This window comes from Tripterygium wilfordii, chromosome 7 (genome assembly GCF_013401445.1).
Source record: "Tripterygium wilfordii isolate XIE 37 chromosome 7, ASM1340144v1, whole genome shotgun sequence".
In the NCBI taxonomy this organism is placed as follows: domain Eukaryota; kingdom Viridiplantae; phylum Streptophyta; class Magnoliopsida; order Celastrales; family Celastraceae; genus Tripterygium; species Tripterygium wilfordii.
In genome coordinates this window covers 12,339,665-12,362,446 of record NC_052238.1, presented here as the reverse complement: position 1 = coordinate 12,362,446, position 22,782 = coordinate 12,339,665, and the positions used below count along the sequence as shown (strand labels likewise).

General features: G+C 36.7%; 2 protein-coding genes across 3 annotated transcripts; both read left to right on the top strand.

The window, feature by feature from the left end:
* The first annotated feature begins 3,865 nt into the window (after positions 1-3,865).
* On the top strand, positions 3,866-7,464 carry LOC120002594. The gene is made up of 4 exons (XM_038851354.1): positions 3,866-3,901; positions 4,017-4,112; positions 6,897-6,998; positions 7,069-7,464. Exons 1-4 carry the CDS (start codon positions 3,866-3,868, stop codon positions 7,462-7,464), a joined length of 630 nt encoding a protein of 209 aa, XP_038707282.1.
* Positions 7,465-8,864: 1,400 nt separating this feature from the next.
* LOC120001664 (putative hydrolase C777.06c) lies at positions 8,865-18,103 on the top strand. Of its 2 annotated transcripts, XM_038850083.1 has the most exons (6): positions 8,865-9,926; positions 16,173-16,249; positions 16,375-16,438; positions 16,536-16,586; positions 16,654-16,702; positions 17,687-18,103. In XM_038850083.1, exons 1-6 carry the CDS (start codon positions 9,798-9,800, stop codon positions 17,803-17,805), a joined length of 489 nt encoding a protein of 162 aa, XP_038706011.1. In that variant the 5' UTR covers positions 8,865-9,797; the 3' UTR covers positions 17,806-18,103. The 2 variants fall into 2 exon arrangements, 1 of the variants encoding a protein (XP_038706011.1); XR_005469019.1 differs by lacking the exons at positions 16,173-16,249; positions 16,375-16,438; positions 16,536-16,586; positions 16,654-16,702; positions 17,687-18,103 and adding an exon at positions 10,513-10,742 and having other exon boundaries at positions 9,849-9,926.
* The last annotated feature ends 4,679 nt before the right edge of the window (positions 18,104-22,782 follow it).

Sequence of the window (22,782 nt, the reverse complement as noted above, 5' to 3'; positions counted from 1 at the left end):
CCATGGCTCCCAAGAAAACCTTGGTTTCCTCTAACATCAAAGCTAGACTAAGGCTCAAAGAAGAAAACCTTGGCGTTAAAGTGTAGGAGATGTCTCTCTTAATAGAAGCGGTGTTCAGCCCTGAGGTGGCAAAAGAAAGGTTAGTACGGACAGCCAAAGAAAGACCGAGGCTCGAAACAAATATTGCAAAGTTGGAAGAACAACAAAAGGCAATGTCAAAATAGCCCATGATGGCTGCCAAAAAGTAGAAGAAGAACTTATAAGGAGAGTAGTAGAGGCGTCCAGCTAGGACTACGTGTGTCTTTTAACCCTACCACCATTAAGAATTGGGGAGCCCTTACAAGTAGGAGCCCCAAAACTAACCACAATAATAGTGTGCTCGACACAAACCATTAGCCCTACAATCGCATCATGAGACACAGAGATTGAAGACCAAAACCTGCTTCGGAGCAAGAATATCTATAAGGAGAATGCTTAAATTCTAAAAGGAGTAGCATGGTGATATGATCTCGGCATCACATGAACTAATCAAGGTTCTAGCTTAAGAAAATAAGGCCTTGAGATTATCGGTGCCATACGTAAAGGACAATGAAGAGGAATAGCAATGGAACGCCCGGGTGGAAGAGTTGAAAAAACAACACTGCAAGCAAGTTCAGAGGTTGTAACACCACGTTGATGCCTTGGAATCAAAGGCAGAAAAGATGAAGAAAAAGGTGAATGAAGCGATACAACAACTGGAACTTGCTGTAGTTAGAGTATTAAGGTTGACCCACCAATACAAGGACTTGAAAGAAACGATTCAAGAACTCTAGGTAGCCAACGTCGCTATGACTGGAGAGATCGAGCAAAACTTTGAGCACCTTTGTAAAAAATATGCTAATAGAAATGTTGTTAGTTGTTCTCCGCCCAGGGCTTTGGAGGTGATTTCCCCCTCATCTCACTAAAATCCTTTCCCAATTCGACCACTCTAGACGTTTGTATTCTCTTCTTTTGATCATGAATGAATATCACCATCTTTTTCTTGACAAAATCTTGAATGCCAATTTTATCTCGCACACAAAGTAGTGACGAATACACTATTCAAAAAATTGTACTAACCGAAGTTATATATTATTACGAGTCTCACTCGTATCGATCTGGAGGTTGGTTCTCAAACCACTTCAAGTGGTGTCATACAATCAACAACTCATGTCTGCTCCCCTTATCATTGAGGTAAAAAATTCAAGGAATGTTTGAGTAGTGCATCACGAGTTTCAATCGTGACCCTTGTATTCCTTTCAAAAGATTCATCAAAATAAAAATCCAAGAGAGATCGAGCAGTGCGTTACGTGTGTACCTCATGCACCTCAAACCCTATTCAAATAAAGAACCCCAGGAATCTCTTAGTATAGCATCATGAGTCCGACTAGCGTCCCTTGAGACTTCCTTCTGAAATATCTATAAAATCCATAGTAATCGAACACTCGACACGATCTGGGAAGTTCGTCATGACTCACTCATGCTTTCCACATCCATCCGTATCATGAGTAGCATTTTACTCGGTAATATTCATTACCAGTATCCTCCATCTTTTCTTTTACTCAAGATGAGCTCGCATTATGGAACTCTTCTCCAGAGTTGAAAATAACCTTAGTCACCGCTCCAACATAATTTTCCCTGACCCCGACAAAGACCACTCGTGTCCACGACACATAATTCATTCCATCTTTGCAAGATTTCACTCTCGTATCCTCAAAAGCCTATATTTCGAAATCTTCGAATAATAGTCTCTTCCATCCTGCTCATCAAACTCACTTGATCTTGACCTGGTGACAATCCAAAAACGGGACCACTCCATTGCTTGCTTCCTTTTTAACAATGAACAAGCAAAGGGGGGCAACTATAGTACCCTATTTTTGGCAGGATGAACTGTAGCCCACCTCTTTAGAGCATACCAGGCCCATTAGTTGAAACTGAACTGTTCGATAAAAAGGTAGGAACAGCAACTATCTTAGTTCCATCGGAATTAAATTATAAGTTTTCCGCCAAAACATCGGAAACAAGGTCGCTAGATTTGTCAGTCTAACTGGACACATTTGGCAGAGGGCCACAAGAATATGGAAATAGTCTACACATGTTATGCTTATCTAGGTTATAAGTATACCTAACAGGACAACTGGAGCCTCTCTCTAGGAATTGGAGTGTATAGTTCCAATAAATTATTGCCTTGACTAAAGAATCTACCACATGTATATAAAGTTGCATAACCTATGCGAGACAATTATCCATTCATTTTTCAACTCAAAACCCCATCAAAATCCATGATACACGTTTTTTTTAAAAGAGTTTCAAACATTCCCATAACAACCTCTCTTATCCTTCCATTTGTTCAAACTATGTAATTTTAAGCAAAACCAAAGTCTAATTTTTATTTTTAACTACATAGGACATATTTATAGTCAAATCGTTGTCCAATCTATGCATATTTAACATACTATTTAATCAAACCAATAAAATTATTTTAAATAGTTCATTCCCCGCTTGCCAACCCTCTCATGAATACAAGTCTCACTCGCACAATCACAAGCAAAACATCTCATAGTTCATTCATTGCAAGTTAAAACATACCTATACATAAAATCGTAATTTCAATAATTTTAGAGAATTTAGAAAACCTTTGAACAACTTCAACACCATGAAGTTGTGTACCACCTTTTTTCATGGAAAAAATAAAAAATAGACAAACAACCAGGAGACCACAACAATTCCGAAGAAAATTCCAAGGACACTATTATAAGAATGAGTACAAGAATTGCAAGATTTCACAACCAAGTCTAACAACATAATCAAAGGAAGACAATGAGTTCAATAACCAATAAGACACCAGGGACTAGGAATTTAATCAATAGAAGGCCAAGAAGCACACTATGGCCATAATAAGACACCAAAGTGCAAATAATGGCTCGGAGCAATTTTAGTCAAAAGTACACCAATGGCCAAGCGAAGAATGGTCTCCACAAGGATTACCACCTCAAGAATAAGCAACGATAAGTACATTGTTGCTTAGAGCCAAGAAGTTAGAAATCCCCTACCTCTCCTACCTGGTGTTTTTCCAAAAATCGTCAGTTCAACTATCCATTGAGTCAATACTCAATATCAATAACATAAATTGTTACTAACGATCTAACATAAATCGATTTAAACCAAAACTCCAAAACCCTCAAATCCCTTAAACCCTATACTACAACAAAAAACGTGTTTAGCCGTGGTCAAAACCGCAGCTACACGACACAAAAATCGTAGATAAAAATTTTACCTGTGCCAGACAAACCGCAGGGGGAGTCGGCATCACAAGATAGATACCTACGATTTTACTAAGCGCAGGTATAGTAAAAAATTCACGCGGGCGGATTACCTCTAGTATCTGCGATTGCAAAACGCACCTATAAACCTCTATTAACCGTGGCTATTCACATGCACTGATGTTAAAATCATGGGCAAGAAAGCACAAGTATTACTTTAATCAAACCGCGTGTAGAGTTTTATCATTTTAACTATTATGGATCTAGCCTTTTTAAAATCGCAGGAAATTTGTTTTTTAAACGTAGGTGGAGTTCTAATATTAATTTTTTGATATTTTTTGTTTTCTCTTCTGGTAAAAATTTAATTATTACTAATACATATAATCTATAGATCATTCAAATAGTTATAAATTCGATCTTAAATCGTATTCACATAATATATATGCTAATTCAACCAAAAAAGGATCGTGCATAATGACATTCATGATCATGTAGATATTGAGTTCAACAACTCAAAAATATCAAAAAAGTTATAGCTATACAAAAGATTAGTGGTCCCAATATGACATTCATTGTGTAGCAAGATGGATCGACCTAGATCAACCTGCAATAGAAATTGGGTAACTGATTAGTTTAACACTTTTCATAATGAAAATATTATTCAATTTAGATCATAAGTTCAATGCATGGACACTTACTGATTCTAAGTTTATATTGGTTCATGACTAGCTGTAGAAAAGGAATGATTATGCTCAGATGAAGGGTTCGCTGCACCATTTTTGGCACTATATTGAAGAATTCGAGAATTTACGGCACAATATCGAAACAGGGGTAAGGTTTCTACATGAATATTCAATCAAACAACCACATACTAAAAACGACGACAACAAGCCTCAAACCAAAAATTTCAAGGTTCCACATGAGTCCTTAATAATAGAGCCAAAATTTAGACAGATTCATGTATCTAGGTTTTGAAAAATTTTATGTTCTACTTATCCAGACGAAGGAATCATTGTCATCTAAAGATTCTTTTGTCAACCAAAACAAGAGCTTAAATAAATTAACGCCAAAATTGAAAGCAAATCGAAGTATCATTCAAAGAAAATTTTGCACAATTGAAAGCAAAATCAAAGTATCAATTAAAAAAATTAATGTAAAATTGAAAAGAAAACCCTTATAAAGGAAAAGTAAAATCTTACCTAAAGAGTATGTATGTGCTCTTCACAAATATAAGATTTCTCAAACACCAACACCCTACAAATTATGTCGCACGCACACAAGAGTAACCCATGCTTCACCATAAAATAAAAATCTCAGCTTTGAAGAAAGAAGATCTAAAATGGAGATTGATTCATTATGAGAAGCGAAATTACCTTATATTGTTGTTTTGAAATCGCCGCTTGCAAAATACTAAGAGAAACTGAGATTAGAAGAAGTCCTTGCGAACTGAAATTAGGTTTAGAGAGAGAGAGAAAGTCACAAGGTTAGAAGAAAAGAGAAGGATCACACCTTCGTTTTTTGGGTTTGCGCAAATAAGTAGTGACATCGTTCAGTTAAAAAAATATTGTATCCGCAATAATATCTTGACCGCATATCCCAAAGCGCAACCATAATGTATGACATATCTACCGCTACAAAAAAGCGCAGGTATACACCATATATCGACCTGATTTTTTGTAAGCCGCAGGTGCTATAAAGTTAGACCTACGATCAGTGTTTGACTGCAAGTAAAAAATCACAGAAATACTGTGTTTTTGTTGTAGTGTTAGAATCTTTAATCAACCAAATCTAAATTAATAAGGTTACAGCTTTAGGAGACATACCATGGGTGAAGAATAAGGTCAAACAAAGTGATTTTATCTCGTTTAGGCCTCCAAAGATTCACAAACCCCAAGACTCAAGTCAAAATTTGTGACATTGAAAGTTTGAGAAGAGAGAGAAAATCATAGTGAGCTAAAGAGAGAATCCCTATATCTATTTGAATTCAACTCAAGTTTGAATAATCATACCTTACTTGATGATCCTAAAGGTTGTAGGAAAGAAATTTGAGATAAACTCAGAGTTTGAGATTTTGGGTCAAAGTTTTGGTGAAAAATGGGGCAAAATCGTGACAAAAGTTGTTTAAAGATTGTTGACCCGAGCGGCTAAGCCTCGTGTCATTTTGAAACCTAGCATCAATCAAGCACTCGAGCGTCCACTAAAAGAGCCCGAGTGCCCGAGGCTCTAGTCACTACTAACCATTTTCCCTTAGCTGACATATTTTTCAATCATTTCGAATCCATTTCTAAATAATTTAATGCCCCGAATCACACTCTGAATACGTCTAAGTAACCCCAAATCGCTCGGTATCAAATTATATAGCTTTCAACACCCAAGTTTGACTATTCAAACTTATCTACTCTGCTCAATTGGATGGATATTCAAAGTGTGTCGGCTCTATAAGAACCATAAAACTACAGGCTTTACATTGGTTGGATAGGCTGTTAGAAAATTCCGTCCAAACACATTAAAGTGATATTATTCACTCTGGGTCAAAGGTCCTTACTAATTTATTCTATTGGGCCATTATCATTATACTTAGTGTTGGTTTTCCTTAATAATTTCGTGTGTTGGGTTTACATATTAAATGACAATTGTATTATGGGCTATCTAATTCTATAGGGCCGAATAAGTGATCTATTAATTGGGCTCTAGAGATATCTATTGGGTATGGGCTATAATGTGTAGAAACCTAATACTAATTAGATTAGGGTTTGATGGGATTCTAGTCTAAATTAGTATATAAAGGTCAAGCCAAGGGTTGTGGTCCTCAAGCCAAATCACAAACGCAACTTGTGTCTTCTCCTCTTCTCCCATTCAAGAGTGAGAGTTCTTAGTGTTTTCAAGAACATAAGGTGATTTGTCTTTGGAAGACTCCATCCTTCTCTGTTGGGTAAACATGGATTTAGATTTGTCTTCTTAACATGTATTCTTGATGATATAGCATGTTCCTTATTATATACAAATCTTATAACAATTGGTATCGAAGCAGGTTATGTTATATTATTGAGTGATATTTTCCATTTTTTTTGTTGATCTATGCTTATGTGCATGGATTCAGAAGTCTGATATTTCAGAATAAATTGATTGAGAGTATATGTTGCCAAAGTAACCTCTATGATATAGATTAGCTTATTTTTGGAATATTTAGATGTGTGTCCATTCTTTATGTGGATGATAATCGGCCTAAAGGAAGGTTATTGTTTGGCTGAATAATAGACATGCATGTGGTAATAAATATCAAACAATTATTAGGATTTCCATGTGAATAATGAGTCAGGCCAAAGAAAGGTTTGTTACTTGACAGGATTGGTTGTTAATATTTGATTATTGCACTGAGAGTACCACTTGCAATTGATATTTTTGTCCAAAGAGTAAATGTCAATGTTGTGCTAGGTATTTTTGAATTGTTTAATCATGTCAATGAATTTATTTGATTACTTATTCATGTACTATGACGTGATTGGGAGCTTGCTATTTTGTCTTGTTCTCGATTCAGTTAACAATTCCGCATCAACAATATCTGCCAATATCAATTCCATTCCTGTGCTTAATGGCACAAACTTTAAGAATTAGAAAGAGAACATTATGATTGTTCTTGGTTGCATGGATCTTGACCTTGCACTTCGGGAAGAACAACCTACACCTCTTAGTGAAAATAGTTCCACTGAAGACAAAGTGAACATGGAGAGGTGGAACCGTTCCAATCTCATGAGTCTTATGATCATGAAACGTTCCATTTCGGAAGCTTTTCGGGGCTATGTCCGAAGTGGAAATTGCTAAGAAGTTCCCTGAGGAAATTGAACAACGTTTTGTGAAAAATGAGAAGGCTGAAACAAGTAACCTTTTGGCTAACCTTATTTCAATGAAGTATAAAGGTGAAGGGAATGTAAGGGAGTACATCATGCACATGTCAAATATCTCTTCCAAACTAAAGGCACTAAACTTAGATCTGTCGGAAGACTTGCTTGTGCATCTGGTTCTTATCTCACTTTCTGCACAGTATAGTAAATTCAAGGTGAGTTGCAACACCCAAAAGGATAATTGGACCCTTAGTGAGCTCATATCTCACTGTGTGCAAGAAGAAGATAGAATTAAACGAGAGAGGGCTGAAAGTGCTCACTTAGCAACTGTGACAACCTAACCTAAAAAAACGTGAATTTTAGGGATTAGTTATAGTGAGGATTCATTATTTTACCATTTAACTTGGATTGGAGATTGTATAAATCAACTATGGCAAAAACTGGGGGAAGTGTCCGAACACCCAGACTAGGTGTTCAAACACCTCGAGTAGAGCAACACTTTGTCTCATTTTCTTGACAAAGTGTTCGGACACTCTTTGGAGCTGTTCGGACGCCTATTGAGAAATTGGGTTTTTAAAAGACATGAATGGGTAAATCTTGACTTATTTTCACTTATTTGAAAGAAGAAAGGTCGAGAGAGAGAGAGAGAAAGAGAGAGAAGGATGATTTTGAAGGAGATCAAGGAGAAGTAAGCTTGAATCAAGAGTTTAGAACTTGTATAAGCTTGGCTTTCAAGATTTCTTCAACATTGAGGTAAGATTTCCATGGGTTTGAAACTAGGGTTTATGGGTTTGGTTTGATTTCGTGAAATTAGAGGTTTTGGGGTAAAAGCTTGTTGATTAACCAAATTTTATGCATATTGTTGTTAGATTTAGGCTTAGTTTGAGATTGGGTGTTGGCTAAGAAGTGATTAAGAAAGGGTGTGAGGAATTGGCTAAGGTAAGTGTCTTATTGTGAATTCGTGTGTTGAAATTGATGTTGTTGGAAGGGAAATGAGTTGTAAATATTATGAATTACGTTATTTGAACTTGGAGGATTGGTTGCTAGAGTTGTGGTGGTTTGCTAAACGAGGTAGGGATTTCTTACCTTTCTTTGGTTTCGAAAAACTATTGACTACCGTAATGAGTTTCAAATAAGTGTTTACTATATTGTGTGTTCGATGTTGGATGCATTACCCTTGGACACTCGATCACCTATCAAGTAGTCGACGCTCTTGATCATATGTTTTAATGAAATTACACGCAATGAATTTAGTTGCACAACATGAATGTGTGATATTGCATTTGTTACATGGTGGAAGTGGTGGATGAGATTTTGGTACGTATGTCAATGTGCACTAGTGGTTTTGGTTATTTGGCTCTAGTGACATGGTTGATAGTACTTGTATGGATATGCACTAGTGGTTCCGGTTAATTAGCTCTAGTGGCATGGTACGAAATATTTGTGAGAGCATGTGCTAGTGGTTTCGGATAATTGGCTCTAGCAACATGGCTCGATTAGATGACGGATTGCATTTGTTTGATGACATGACATATTGTTGCATTGCGTTACTGCTATATAATATTCCGACCTTATTCCTCATTTTATGCTCTTATTCGATATCCCTACTGGGCCTCCTGGTCATTATTTTATTTTTCCCCTCCTCAGGTGATATAGGCACTAGCACTAGTGCCCCAACTACGGATCAGAGAGGTGACACGTGGCGTGGCTGGCTTGGGGAACTTTTGATGTGCACCTTTACATATCTATTGGGTTGGTGGCAGTGTATCAGACATATAGAATAACATAGGGCTTTCATCATATACATCATTATCATCTAAGCCTTTCAATCCCAATTATTTTCAGTTGATAAGATGAGTCCATATTATTAAAAAAGTATGTGGAGTCACTGCTCAAATTTCTCGTCTTTTAATTTATTATGTAGCTACCATATTTTATAATCCTATCCAATCCATATCCTTATTTTCATCTCCTATTTGAATTTTCTTTAGTTTTTGCTCAGGAGATCCGACATATTTATGTTTTTTCTCACCCATGTATCATAGACTCATCTTATCTTATGTTGGAGTTACCTCATCACATCACATCACTTGACTTTGTTTCTTATCCTATCTTTCTTTGTTCATGACACAGTCATACAACATTCTCTTATCTTTGTTAGCTTCTCTTGTTTGTTTTGTTTTGTTTTTTTTGAGCATGTTGTATTAATTTGAGTATGTTGTATTAACAGACTAACATCCTATATCATGAAGCATTGTGGGAAAATGAAAGAGTAAAGAACAAGAAAATAAGTAATTTCAAATAAGAAGGGGAAGGGAGGAGGAAAAATCTACAGGGGCAAACCACCATGAAGAAAATGATAACAATGTTGACCATTTAAATTCCATGCTTTAGTAATTCTGAATGTATAAAATGGTGTTACTGATCGGACAATTGGAGTGGATGCTAAACTCAAAACAGCCTGAACTTTCTGTTTGGGAAATGTGTAAAATTCTAGCTTCTGTTCTTGCTCCTTTTAGTGTGCCCTAAATTGGATTTGTGATGTATTACAATGTTTTGTAGCAATGACTCATCTGTCATCCAGTCAATCACTTCCAGTATACATTTGCACTGAATAAATTTTTGGATTTTCTATATCTGGTAGTTCAGCTTTTTCCCATCAGTAAAGCTTATTATGTGGCAGGTGATGAAGAAAACTCATTATTATTTGGTGGACACAAGTGTTATTACACCTGGTGCTGCAGTTTCAGAGTTGCAGTTTAATGTTATAAATGAGGAGCCATTTGTTGTACATAATTTGCAGGTCAGAATTGATTGGTTATTTCCTTAATCTCATATTTACGTTTCAACCATTCATGTATTTCCATACTTGTTTTGAAATTTTGAGGGACTGAAACCTTTGTGGAGTTGTGATTCAGGAGTCACAGTTGTGAAATTAGAGACATGCCATTCTGAAGGAAAATAAAAGACAAGTAATAATTGAATAGTTAGAACATACTAGTGTGTTTAGGATTTCGTGCGAGATGATTGAGAAAGGAGGAGTTTTAAGCCAGAGTTAATGGAAGAACAATTTGCTCACCTAAACTACTGGTTGTCTGTTTTCAGTGCAAGTACTGGACGTATGCTGAATTGTTGATATGGGAAATTGGAGAAGCAAATTAGATATATGCCCCTCCTTTACCTTACTGGAAACAGACTGTCTAACAATCCTTTTCATGGTAGAGGTAAATTGAAGAATTTATTAGCAGCATAGTGCTTATTGGAGGCAAGTTTCTATTTGTCTTATTAACCTCCTGTGGAATATCCTTGATGGTGAAAGGGTCTTCAATCATTTGGTAAGTTTTAGTTTCTATTTGTCTCTTTAACCACAGGCCCTCTCTGTATCTCAGGTGTTTTAACCATTACAAAGAGGTTTAGGGATCAGAGGTTCAAGAGCTGGTATTGGTGGTGAAGTTGATGATGTCTTTGATAAATAAAGTCTGAGTTCAAGATAATCTTTCAATTATATATCAGTGAAACAAACCAAATTGGAATGTAATTTTTTTTGAAGTGATGTATATTATTTACTATTCTGTTTCTCAAACGTCATCTGAGAAGTCATCTAATGGGGCTCTTTCAAGCAGTGGTGTGTTGGGTGTTGGACCTAGGTTACACAAGAGGGGGGTGAATTGTGTCCCCAAATTCCGAATAGGAATCCCCTTATATCAATTTCACAAATCAAGCACCACACCAAGCACACAAAGTGAGTCTTACTAATATAATTTTCCTAATTTATTTCCAAGCAAACTTGTAACTTAAGTATATAATGCGTCTAGATGCAAAATCCTATCAATTTAATCAATGGTAAAGTATAGTTGCACACAAATGGACCTATATGAGCAATATGAATAAATTGCACAATAGGAACCAATTAAAGCAAAGCTTCTAACAAGATAAGCACTATAAAGTACTTAACTTGCAATTTTACAGGACAATAGCAATATGAACAAAATAAACAATAATATAAAGTAAATAAAATAAAGCAAGTTATGTTAGATTAGAAGAGTTAATGAAACCTGTAAAAGTAAAGCAAGTTAAGAGCACACAAGTAATTTATAGTAGTTCGGAGACCCTTCTCCTACGTCTACTACCTAGGTTCACCACCTAGGATTTTCCAACCTCCACTAAGATGTGGCTTTTCAAGAGCTTCACAAAACTCTTACACAAGGGTTTCAAAATTACCCCAACTCTTCCAAAATCTCACAAATATAGTATCCGGTTTGGGTTTTACAAAGATAGGCTCAATGATTCACTCACTCAGTGTTTGCACTCAACAAACTAGGAGGAACTCTCAAGAGATTTTAAAGTGAGGCTCACGGCTAGAAAATAGGATTTGAGTTTAGAAGAGCTCACAAGAAGAGAAGATTCTTCACACCTGGAATTGCAATAGCAATCGGTGAAGATGAACAATAAAGATTTAGTTCTTCACACCTGTGTTTGCACTAAGCAAACTGTGAAGGAAGATAGAAGAATATTATATGAGCTTGGGTGAGAAATTGAGAGCAAATAACTTGGATAATTCTAACACTTTCTTATATCTTTGATGGCGTCCCAAGAGCTCCTTTTATAGTCCACAAGGACTCCTTGATTGCCTCTTGATCTTCGGTGATTTGATTCTTGAAATAATAGCTTTGATTTGCTCCTTCAATTACTTCCATTTGATTCAACAATTAACCCCACGTTTAGCTCTTTCAAATAGGAAATGGTAATATTCACTTTTACTTTGATTAGGTTCCATAGAGAATAGGAAACCTTTCTTGATTTACTTCCTTTAATAACCAAAGTCTGATTCACCTTCTTAACATAGAAACTTGGCTTCTTAAAGAGCATATGCTTCAAAGATCTTTCTTTTTGTCGAAGACTAATTCACCTCCATGTAGATTAGGAAACTTCTTGATTTGTTTCCTTCTTAGATCAGACTTGACATGCACCATATAAAACTTGATATCATTCTCCATAATTCTTGGCTTAGTGGCTTCAAATATGGTAAGTCTTTCTTCATTTGAAATCAAATGCCGGCCAACTATCTTTCCATTTAGTCTCTGTAATTTGGCAGCACAAGCAGGAGATTTCCTTTATGAGATATTGACCTCCAGCTCTCCATGACTTCGGACAACAAATAAGAAAAGTAAACCTTTTGCTTTTAATCTCTAAAATATCACCAAGTCAAAAATTTCTCATGGAAACTGAATCATCCTCTTTAATATAGATCACACTTCTTGTATATGTAACGAAACATTTTATAATGAACTCTCGATGAAGTCCCTCTCAACATTCCTGAAAATTTACTTGTAAACTCATTTGAGTTTCATGCTTGAACCATAGGTTAATTGATATTAAATAATTAAAATCTAAGCATATAATATCATAACATATATAGAATAATGTGCATGTAAGTTTCCAGCTCAAATAAATATTATATAGTCATATAATAAGTCACATAAATCAATCGGATAATAACTTTGCGCAGCAATTTCGGACAGATATTTGGGCAACGATTTTGAGCAAGAAAAAGTCAAAATTTCTTAATCATGTCTTCATGAAAAATGTTTATTATAATGTAAATAATGTCTCTACCAAATTTCAGCTTAATCCGAATTTATTTGATATAAAAATGATCAGTGAGTTCACAAGTAGGTTTAAACCAATGTCAAATTCAATCTTAAATTCATCACATAGTGGATGTAATCAAATAGCACAATAATATTAGATCATCAAAATTAAAATGTATGACCTTTGGTCCAACATTGGGTTGGGTCATTGCTAGAGCTGCCATGCATAAGAGTACATTTAAGAATATCTGAGGTGAGATGTAGAAGTTCTAAGGGCCTATCGGTGTTGTCTTGTTTGTTTGATGATCAGAAATGGCTGGAGTCGAGGATTTTCACAGATTGCTACGAGTCAGTCGTTCTCACATGCAGGTGATGCTTCGTGTATGGACAGAGGCGGAGCCACATATGGGCTTGGGTGGGCTGCAGCCCGGGTGAAATTTTTGACAAATATTTAGTACTTAGATATATTTAATAGCCCAGCCCAATATTTAAACATAATACCCAAATAACTTAGTAACCCAACAAACAAAAGCCCAAATTCTATGCTCCACCTAGGCCCTAGCCCCAATTGTTACAACTTACACTCTTGCAGCGTGCCCTCCATTCTAGCTCCAACTTTTGCAGACTTGCAGGTCCTCCAGCCATCCAAGCTCCAGCCTCCAGCGGACCAGCTCAGCAGGCGACAGCTACAAGTCTTGGAAGTCGGAAGTTGGAAGCAAGGCTTGTTGACGACATTGAGAGTGAATCATTTGAATTTTGAAGGTAATTTCTAAACTTTACTTTACTTTATTTTTAGGTTTTGAGAATTTCAATTTGAAGGTAATTTATGAACTTTTAGGTTTTGGGGATTTCAATTTGAATAAGTCACAATGGAAAGTCAAGGAAGCAAGAGAGAAAAAACTTTGTTTTCATTCTTTAAACCAAGAGAAAGTGCATCAACCAGTAAAGGGCATTCTCCATCTAATGTTGATATCTCAAATCACCAACTACCCCTTTCCAAATCTCGAAGAGTTGAAATTGATCTTAGTACTCTTGAACGGGATCCTGGGATTCGGATCCCTATATGGCAACATCCCATTAATCAACGAGATGAAATTAGGAGAGCTTATATCAAAATGGGTCCGTATCAACCTAAGTTGGCAGAGTACCGAAGGACTAAATCAGGGTCACAAAACCGTAAATTTCAATATTCGTGGTTTGAATGCTTTTTTTGGTTAGAGTACTCTCCATCAAAGGATGCAGCATTTTGTTTTCCATGCTTTGTTTTTCAAAATAAAGTGCCTCTCCATCATGCATTCATTACTGAAGGATTTAATAGTTGGAAAAGGGTTAATGATGGAGTTAGATGTGCATTTTTGATGCATGTGGGAGGTCCTACTTCACCACATAGGATTGCAGTGAAATGTGTTGAAGACTTAATGAAAGTAACTGGACATATTGACAAAGTGTTGAATGCACAAACTGTAGAAGAAGTTCAGAAGAATCGGTTGCGACTTACGGCAACAATTGAGAGTATAAAGTGGCTTAGCTTGCAAACTTGTGCATTTAGAGGTCATGATGAATCTCAAACTTCTAGCAATCATGGTAATTTTATAGAGATGATAAGACTTATGGGCCGATTGAATGTTAACATCGGTGATGTAGTCTTAGATAAAGCTCCAAAAAATGCTAAATATACTTCACCGACTATTCAGAAAGAAATTTTGCATATTCTTGGAAACCAAGTTAGAAGAAAAATTCGTGAAGAAGTTGGAGATGCAAAGTTCTGTATTTTGGTTGATGAAGCCAAAGATGCATCAAATAAAGAGCAGATGGCTATTGTTTTGAGATTTGTTGACAGTCATGGTTTCTTACGAGAGCGTTTTGATGACAGTTTGCCAACACTATCATTTTGATGTGTTTAATTCAGCAATAGATTTTCAGCATGAAGAGTTGAATTCCAAATTTAGTGATGGAGCAGTGGAACTCCTTATACTTAGCTCTGCTTTAGAGCCGAAGGACAATTTTAAATCATTCAAAGTTGATGATATTTGCAAGCTTGCTGAGAAATTTTATCCAGAAGATTTCAGTGAGCAGGAAATGCATTATTTGAGATGTCAGCTTAATCATTATAAAATTGATGTGCTCCATCATAAGAGCTTTCAAAATATGTCTACCATGACTGAATTGTGTCGCGGATTAGTTGAAACAAGTAAGTTGCAGCATTATAATTTGATTGACAGATTGATTCGTCTTGTTTTGACTCTACCTGTTTCCACTGCCACGACAGAACGAGCATTTTCAGCTATGAAACATGTTAAAACTGCTCTTCGCAATAAAATGGAAGAGGAGTTTTTAGCAGATTCTATGATGATTTACATCGAACGAGAGCTTGTTGAAGATATCGATTCAGATTCGATAATAGACGAATTCTATTCTACAAAGCATCGAAGGCTGCAGCTTAGATAGTGTGTTTTGTTTTCATTTTTTCTTATATGTTTATGTACCTTTGAACATCGCTACTATGTATGATTTTTGAATTGATGATTGATCTTGGTGGAACAACTTTTAGTGTATATGATTGATACTTGGTAGCCTAGGATGGAAAATTTCCTACCTCCGCCCTTGTGTATGGATGATTATGGAGGAAGAAAAGTAGTCAGAAGGTTACCTCTCCCCCATACCAAGTTGGTATATTAGCGATTTTGTAAGAAGATTGTGGAAGTAGAAGAATTAGGGACCAGAATAAGTGAAGAGTGTCCTCCTCGCCTCTATTACTTGTGTTTCCAATAATTTTGGAAAATATGGCTAAGTCCATTACATATATATTCTCCGACTTACATTATGGAAACACTGCTCTAGCCAAGAAAAAATAATTCAGTTGAATCAAAAAATTATTTTACCTAATGCGTGACCAGGTCCATTTGTGCCTTCTTATGGTTCTCCTCAAATAGAGAAGCATAATAGAAGAAACGAAGATAGAGGATTTTGATCCACTCTTTCCTGGATGCATGTAACGCCTCAATCAACGCAATCCTGCTGATAAAACAGAAACAATTTGATACAGGGACATGCAGATCTGAGATAATTTTCGCATCATTAAATCTTACACATGAGTTGCACATTTTCTGGTCATTTGATTTGATCTTCAGCTTGTCATAATTTTTTACTGTGATTTAGGTACATCTGGACAGCATAAGATTTTCCACACATGTTTCAATAGTTATAGGAAAATGCAATATGTTCCAGCTTCCCTTTTAAGACCTGTTTATGAAATAATATTCATGAGCATAAACTACTAAGAAAAAGGGGAACCTTGAGCTTGAAATGCAATCTTATCTTTGAAGGCATTTAGATAACTTACCTGCGTTATTATTATCATATTTTCTCGAAGTAAAGTATGATTGTCAAATGAATATCAATGAATGTTATAATTTGACTCTAATACCATTTTCTTCTCTTCTGATACTATGCTTCAGTTTACGCCATTACCTGTGTGGCGTGGCCGTGGTTATCGCTCCCTTGGTTTTCGTTTTGGCAATGTTTGTTATATTAGGTAATGCTCAAAAGCTTTTGAAATTAAGATCAACCTTTTCTTTTATTTTTTATTTTTTTTGTAAATTTTAATGGATTCCCTTCTAATGAGAGATGTTGGAGCTGAGTTTTCCTTCGCTTATGCAGTGATGTCAGTGAAATACCTGAAGAAACTTATCCTCTCCTGAAGGACTGTGATATCCTGATCCTGGTGTGCCCCAGTCTCTGTTCCTCTTTATCTCTTTCTCTGAGTTATTCCAGTATCCGAATCTTTGTTCTTTTGTGTTTATGTTTTGAATGTTTCTTAGGATGCCTTACGGCCAGATCAATCGTCATCAACTCATTTTGGACTTCCTAGGGTGAGATTAGGCTTCTGGTTTTGGGTATCCTCTACTATGTGACGTTTATACAGTGCTTTTTGCTTAGGCTTTGGAAGAAGTACGGAAAATCCAGCCAAGGGGAACACTTTTCACTGGTATGTTTAGGCCCCCCCTCATGTAGCTTTTTATTTGGCATAAGAATAATTTAACTGGTTCATGCTTTGTAGTTTCTCTTTTCATATGATTCTCCTCCCTCCTTGAAGCTATAAACTGATTTTCCCCTGAGAGTGTTTGTTACTGGCATCATTAGGCCTCCTCTTCATCGTGCTGAAGATTTTTGTAATTGGATTTACTGAATTACAAAAGTTTGAAAGATCAAAATGCAATAGCACCCATAAATCATGCATGAAACTCATTCACTGACACACTTATCTGAATTTCTAGTTTCCTCAGTTTTGCAGTTTCTTGATAAAACTCTTTCCAGTGTTTGACCTTAAAGCTTTTAGTAAAAGAAGATTTTGAAGTTTAGAATGCATTCAAAAGGAAACTCATCTGATCTCCCAAAATACTTCTATCAGAATGTAATAAAGAATTTAGAATTGAAGAAAAGAATGTAATAAAGAATTGAAAAGGAAACTCATCTGACCCTAAAGTGCTACAGTGATGGATTTTGACAGACAATTGGTGGGTGAGCTTGGGGATGTGCGTTGTAGTTGTTCTATTTGTGCTTTGGTTCCAGACTGTCTAGGCTGGTACCAGGCAATGTGTGGAGGTGGTATTGTGTACAACTGGGGGGTGTGGAACCTATGACCTCACGGTCATGGGGGATGCGCTACCATCTCAGCTGGGGTAGCGCCCCGATAGTCACTTGTTATCTATGGTGGTGGTTGTTCGGAATCACACAAGCCAATGCCTCCTATCACTGCTTTCTTTTTTCTTTCCCCTATTGTCCATCATCACCATGATGTATGCGTCACTGGAGGCTCCAGCTTGCGGTAATATATGTTTGAAGTTTGAAGGGTTGAAAATAATATTATGATTATTGTTAATTGTTGTTAAATGGAGCCATAGTCTGTTCTTTTCAGCAGGTTGGATTGAATTAACATAGGCTTCTATTTCTGTGCTTGCATATGATCAAGGTATGATGCATTTGATGGATCATGAAAAAGTGAATGAAGATCTTGCAAAGTTGATGGAGACGGAGGGCCTCGATGTGCAACTGAGCTATGATGGGCTTCATGTGCCAGTAATGATCTAGTCCTTCCATTTTCAATATTTCCTGATGACCTTCATTTGTTTAATTTTGAATGACAAAATGCCAATCGGTTTTTCACTGCACGGCATTCTGTCATATGACTCTTCTTTCTGGAATTAATTTTTTGTCTACATGTGATTCGTGGGCGTTTAACATGCAATGTAAGAGGTTTTATTGGGATTAAACTAGGATGGGTGCCATCTCCCACCTTCCTTTTATATATATAGTTGTTATTGGGACTGAAAGGTCACATGTACTTCGACAAATGCTATTGGTACTTGGTAAAAAGTTTAATTACAAATGCTGTTGTGAAAGTTTTCTTATTAGGTCTCTCCATCATCCTCACTGCATGCTATGTTTTCTTTTGTGTGATTGAATCTCTCATTTCGAATTTATTGAAAAAATTCACAAGAGCCTGGGCTTTATACTCCGATAAAATACTCAAGTAGCTAGAAAGCCACGCTCATTTATGTATTAGAAAGACCAATTAATTGTTTTTAGAAATGGAAAAGAAAAGAAAAGGCCCAATTAATTTACGGCTGGTACATCAGAGATCTGTTGTCTTTGTAATACCTCGTATTTGTGAGACCGTTAAAGCGGACAAGTATTCTTAATAGTATCATCCATTGAGCCATATAGTAGTGTAGAATTATACTTGTACATTTTAAATATATATATATATATATTAAATTAAATAGACTTAAATCATAAAAGAATATTACTGGTAAACTTGTAATTACGCAGATGGTATAGTTGTAATTTCTTGAAACTAAAGGTCACAATAGACTTTTTGGAAAAAAAAAGAGAGAAAAAAAAACCTAAAGCAAAACCTAATGCACGACACAGGTCTAACTTTTCACTCTTTTGCTATTTTTTGTTCACTCCTCCCACGGTTACCCTCACCACAATTCTGCCACCTCTGGCCAACCATCTCCGACCAGCTATTTTGGCCAGCCTGTCGCCAGCAGCCACCGTCGAATTCAACCTAAACTTGTTGTCTTCTTTTGATAGCCTCCTTCAACCTAGACCAAGCAAGAGGAAATAGGAATGGAAAGTACGGAGGAAATTACCAGAATAGAACTTGTATTATTTCATTTACTCTCTCAACAGGAAGGAGGAGTAACTATATACAAACCAATACCAACGTGATATTCTCCCTAGCTGGCACAAGACTAACAGACATTATAACAGACTGGACCATATCAGCAAGTTAACAGAAAGTTAACAGCAAAGTAACTAATCAGTAACCGCCCTTAACTGCTAAACAAAGACTAATTACAATTATGCCACAGATCATATCAATATCCCTCCCTTAAAGACAAAACTTGTCCCCAAGGTTACTAAACACTTTTTAAAATACCAAAGTAGGATATTTCTTTACAAATTCTTCATGATCCTCTCAGGTGGTCTCCTCCACTTGATGTCCAGTCCAATGAACCAACACTTGAGTTCCTGCAGTAGCTCCTTTCTTGTATATTCTTCTCTGCAATACAGCTTGAGGAAATTGTTGTACCAATCCAATATCAGTCACAGTAGGCAAAGTTGTACTTGGCTTCACCGCTGGACCTATATGTTGTTTTAAGCAGCTCACGTGAAATACTGGATGCACCTTTGAATCTTCAGGTAACTTTAATTTGTAGGCAACCTTACCAATTCTTGACAAAACCTCAAATGGCCCATAAAACTTCGGATGCAGCTTAGTAAAAGAATGTGCTGTAAGAGAAGGCAATTGATATGGAGTCAGCTTCAAATACACCAAATCTCCCTCCTTGAATTCCCTCTCTGACCTGTGTTTGTCAGCTTGGTGCTTCATCCTTACTTGAGCTTTCTACAAGTTATTCTTCAGCAAATCTAGCATATTATCTCTTTCTACCAATATGCTTTTTCCAAGAAATCCAATTTAGCAGTTCCTACCTCATATGTAATGACATGAGGAGGAGGATAGCCAGCCATAGACTAATTCAAATGGTGTAGCCTTGGCAGATGTGTGATATGAAGTGTTATAACTCCACTCCGCCCATGATAGCCACTGGACCCATTTCCTTGGCTGCAAGCTTGTGAAGCATCTCAAGTATGTTTCAACACACATGTTAACCACTTCAGTCTGGCCATCACTTTTTGGATGATAACCAAAACTCATACACAACTTGGAACCTTGTAATTTGAAAAATTCTTTCCAGAAAGCACTCAAAAATATGGAATCCCTGTCACTAACAATCGTAGCTGGCATCCCATGCGGTTTAAAGATGTTATCTATGAATATTTGAGCTACCATAGCTGCAGTGTAAGGATGAGCTAGAGCTACAAAGTGACTGTACTTTGTCAATCTGTCTACTACTACCATTATGACAGTTTTTCCTCTACAAAGTGGTAAGGAAGTGATGAAATCCAGACTAATGTCCTCCTATACCTGTTTTGGGATAGGTAGAGGTTGCAACTTTCCTGGAGGACAAACTGTTTCGTACTTGTTAGGTGTAAAATACACCTATTTTTCTGGGCTTAAAGTTATTATTTTTCTAGATTGTTTAGTGCAAAATACTGCCCATATTGGTATTTTTATGAACAGGTACTACTGGAGGGTAAAGCTGGCATTGGACAAAATTTACAACCTATTACGGCCGCAGAACGCGGGAATTAGTCTGCACGTTTAAGTTGCTGGTGTGGCAAATATAGCTGGGCCAATTTATGGTTTTAAAGCTATATAAAAGGACTCATGTGCTGGGAAGAATACACGCTGCAGTGGGTGAAAACAGAAACCTAATTTGGACAAAGAGTGACGGCAAGAAGGAGGAGAGGAGGCACATCAAGCTTCGGCAAATCTCAATTCTCCCATTGATTCGAACATTGTTAATGAGTATCTTTATGGTTTTTATTATGACTATGTGTAGCTAAATTATTTTCTAGCTAGGGTTTGGTAATTCTTCTACCATAAACCTTGTGCACAGATTTAATTGACAATTAGACTAAGTTTAATTCTTTGTTCTCTAGATTGATTGCTTATTTCTTATTGTTATGCATGCCTGATCAACATCATAATTTTAGGAATTTTTAGTTAAACATATTCGGCGGACCATGACCCGGCGTTTGACAACGTAACAAGAACTTGCGTAAGATCCAAGTTTTGGGAACATAGGACATAATTGATTGGGTAATAGACCATTATCCTAGATTGTGCAACTATCGATTTCCTACTGCTTATGCTTGTCTTAGGAAACTCTTAGGATAGACCAACCAAGCCTCCTTTGATAAGAAAAGATCTTGCAACTGGACCAAAGTCAGGATCGTTGTTTAGGGAAATCTAATTGACTACAGCTGGACCAAGGCCTTTCAATTGACATTGTTAAACTTTTAAATTATGTGATTGCATATTAATCTGTGTGCATAGGTGGAGGTAGTTGGCAAGCCAAACCCAAGCTAGTTTTTCATCCATTGATATTTGGTTCAATTTTATTGCTAGTTAATATTAGAAGCGTCTGATATTTATTTACACTATTGTTAGTAATTAGTTGGTAATTAATACAGTCCTCGTGGATTCGACCCTATTCACTATTATACTATCAGTCGGCACGTACACTTGCGAGTGGGATAAACCCGTCGGTATTGAGTTACAAGTATCAAGTTTTTTGGCGCCGTTACCGGGGACTGTTAAGTTTATTATCGGTTGTTTCTTACGGTAATAGTGTGCAGTTATTTAGTATATTTTTCCTACTTAAACTTACTAAAAAAAAAAAAAAAATTCTTGTGCAGGTCCAGAATTGTCTTTCGAATTGCATGGTCAACACTCGTTTTCAACATTAGCCATTAGAAGAATTTGATCCAGAAATTGAAAGAACTGCTAGAGCTTTGAGGCGAAGAAACATGGCTGAAAATCCACCCAATCGAGAGATTCAAGTTACTGGTGGCGCTGGGAATGCTGAGGGTAATGTGCGGATACCCATGATGAACAAATACATCCCGCAGAACATTGCCCAGCCATCATGTATTACATATCAACCTACTGGAGCAGCTAATGTCAGCCTATCACCCCAATTGCTAAATTCTGTGCCACATTATGAGGGGCGTTTTGATGAAGATCCACATCAACATCTGAAGGATTTTACTGATCTTTGTCGCACCCAGCACATGATAGGGATATCTACTGATAATCTGAAATTGGTACTCTTCCCATTCACTCTTAGAGGAGGAGCCAATATGTGGTATAATTCTATTGAAGCAGGTACCATTGGCACATGGGAGCAGATGGCTACTAAATTTTTAAGGGAATTTTTTTCGGCTCATAGAACCAAGCAGCTGGTGCAAGAAGTTCAAAATTTTCGGCAAAAAGATGGCGATTTATACTATGAGGCTTGGAAAGATTTCAAAAGCCGCTTGACTCGTTGCCCAACTCATAATTTGCATAAGGATGATGTTGTGCTGCACTTCTATGAAGGGTTGAATGAAATTAATAGGATGAAGGTTGATTCAGCTTGTAATGGAGTGTTAATGAGGAAAAGTAGTGAGGAAGCGATGGAGCTATTCGAAGACTTGAGCGAGGACTCTCAACAATTTTCTATACGGGGTAGAAGCTCAACAAAGAAGCAAGGCATGTACGAAGTCAGTACCGACACTATGGTACAAACTGAGATGGGAAATATCAATCGAAAAATTGATATGATTGTTGAAGCTATGAAGGGAATGAATGCGAAAGCTCCTGTGTCACCAAAGCCAGTTACTATTTGCGCTATTTGTTCAAATAATAATCATGTGACTGAAGCTTATCCATTAACATCTATGGCGGACCAAGAACAAGCCAATTACTTGAGGCAAGGAAATTTCAACATGAGAAATCAGGCTTATCCTTGGCATAATCACCCAAATTTCTCATGGAGTAATGAACAAAATATGGCTGAAACAGTAGCTCCTGCGCAGCAACCAACAAGGAGGAGTGACTTGGAGACCACAATGATGCAATTCATGCAACAAACAACTCAAGCCATTCAA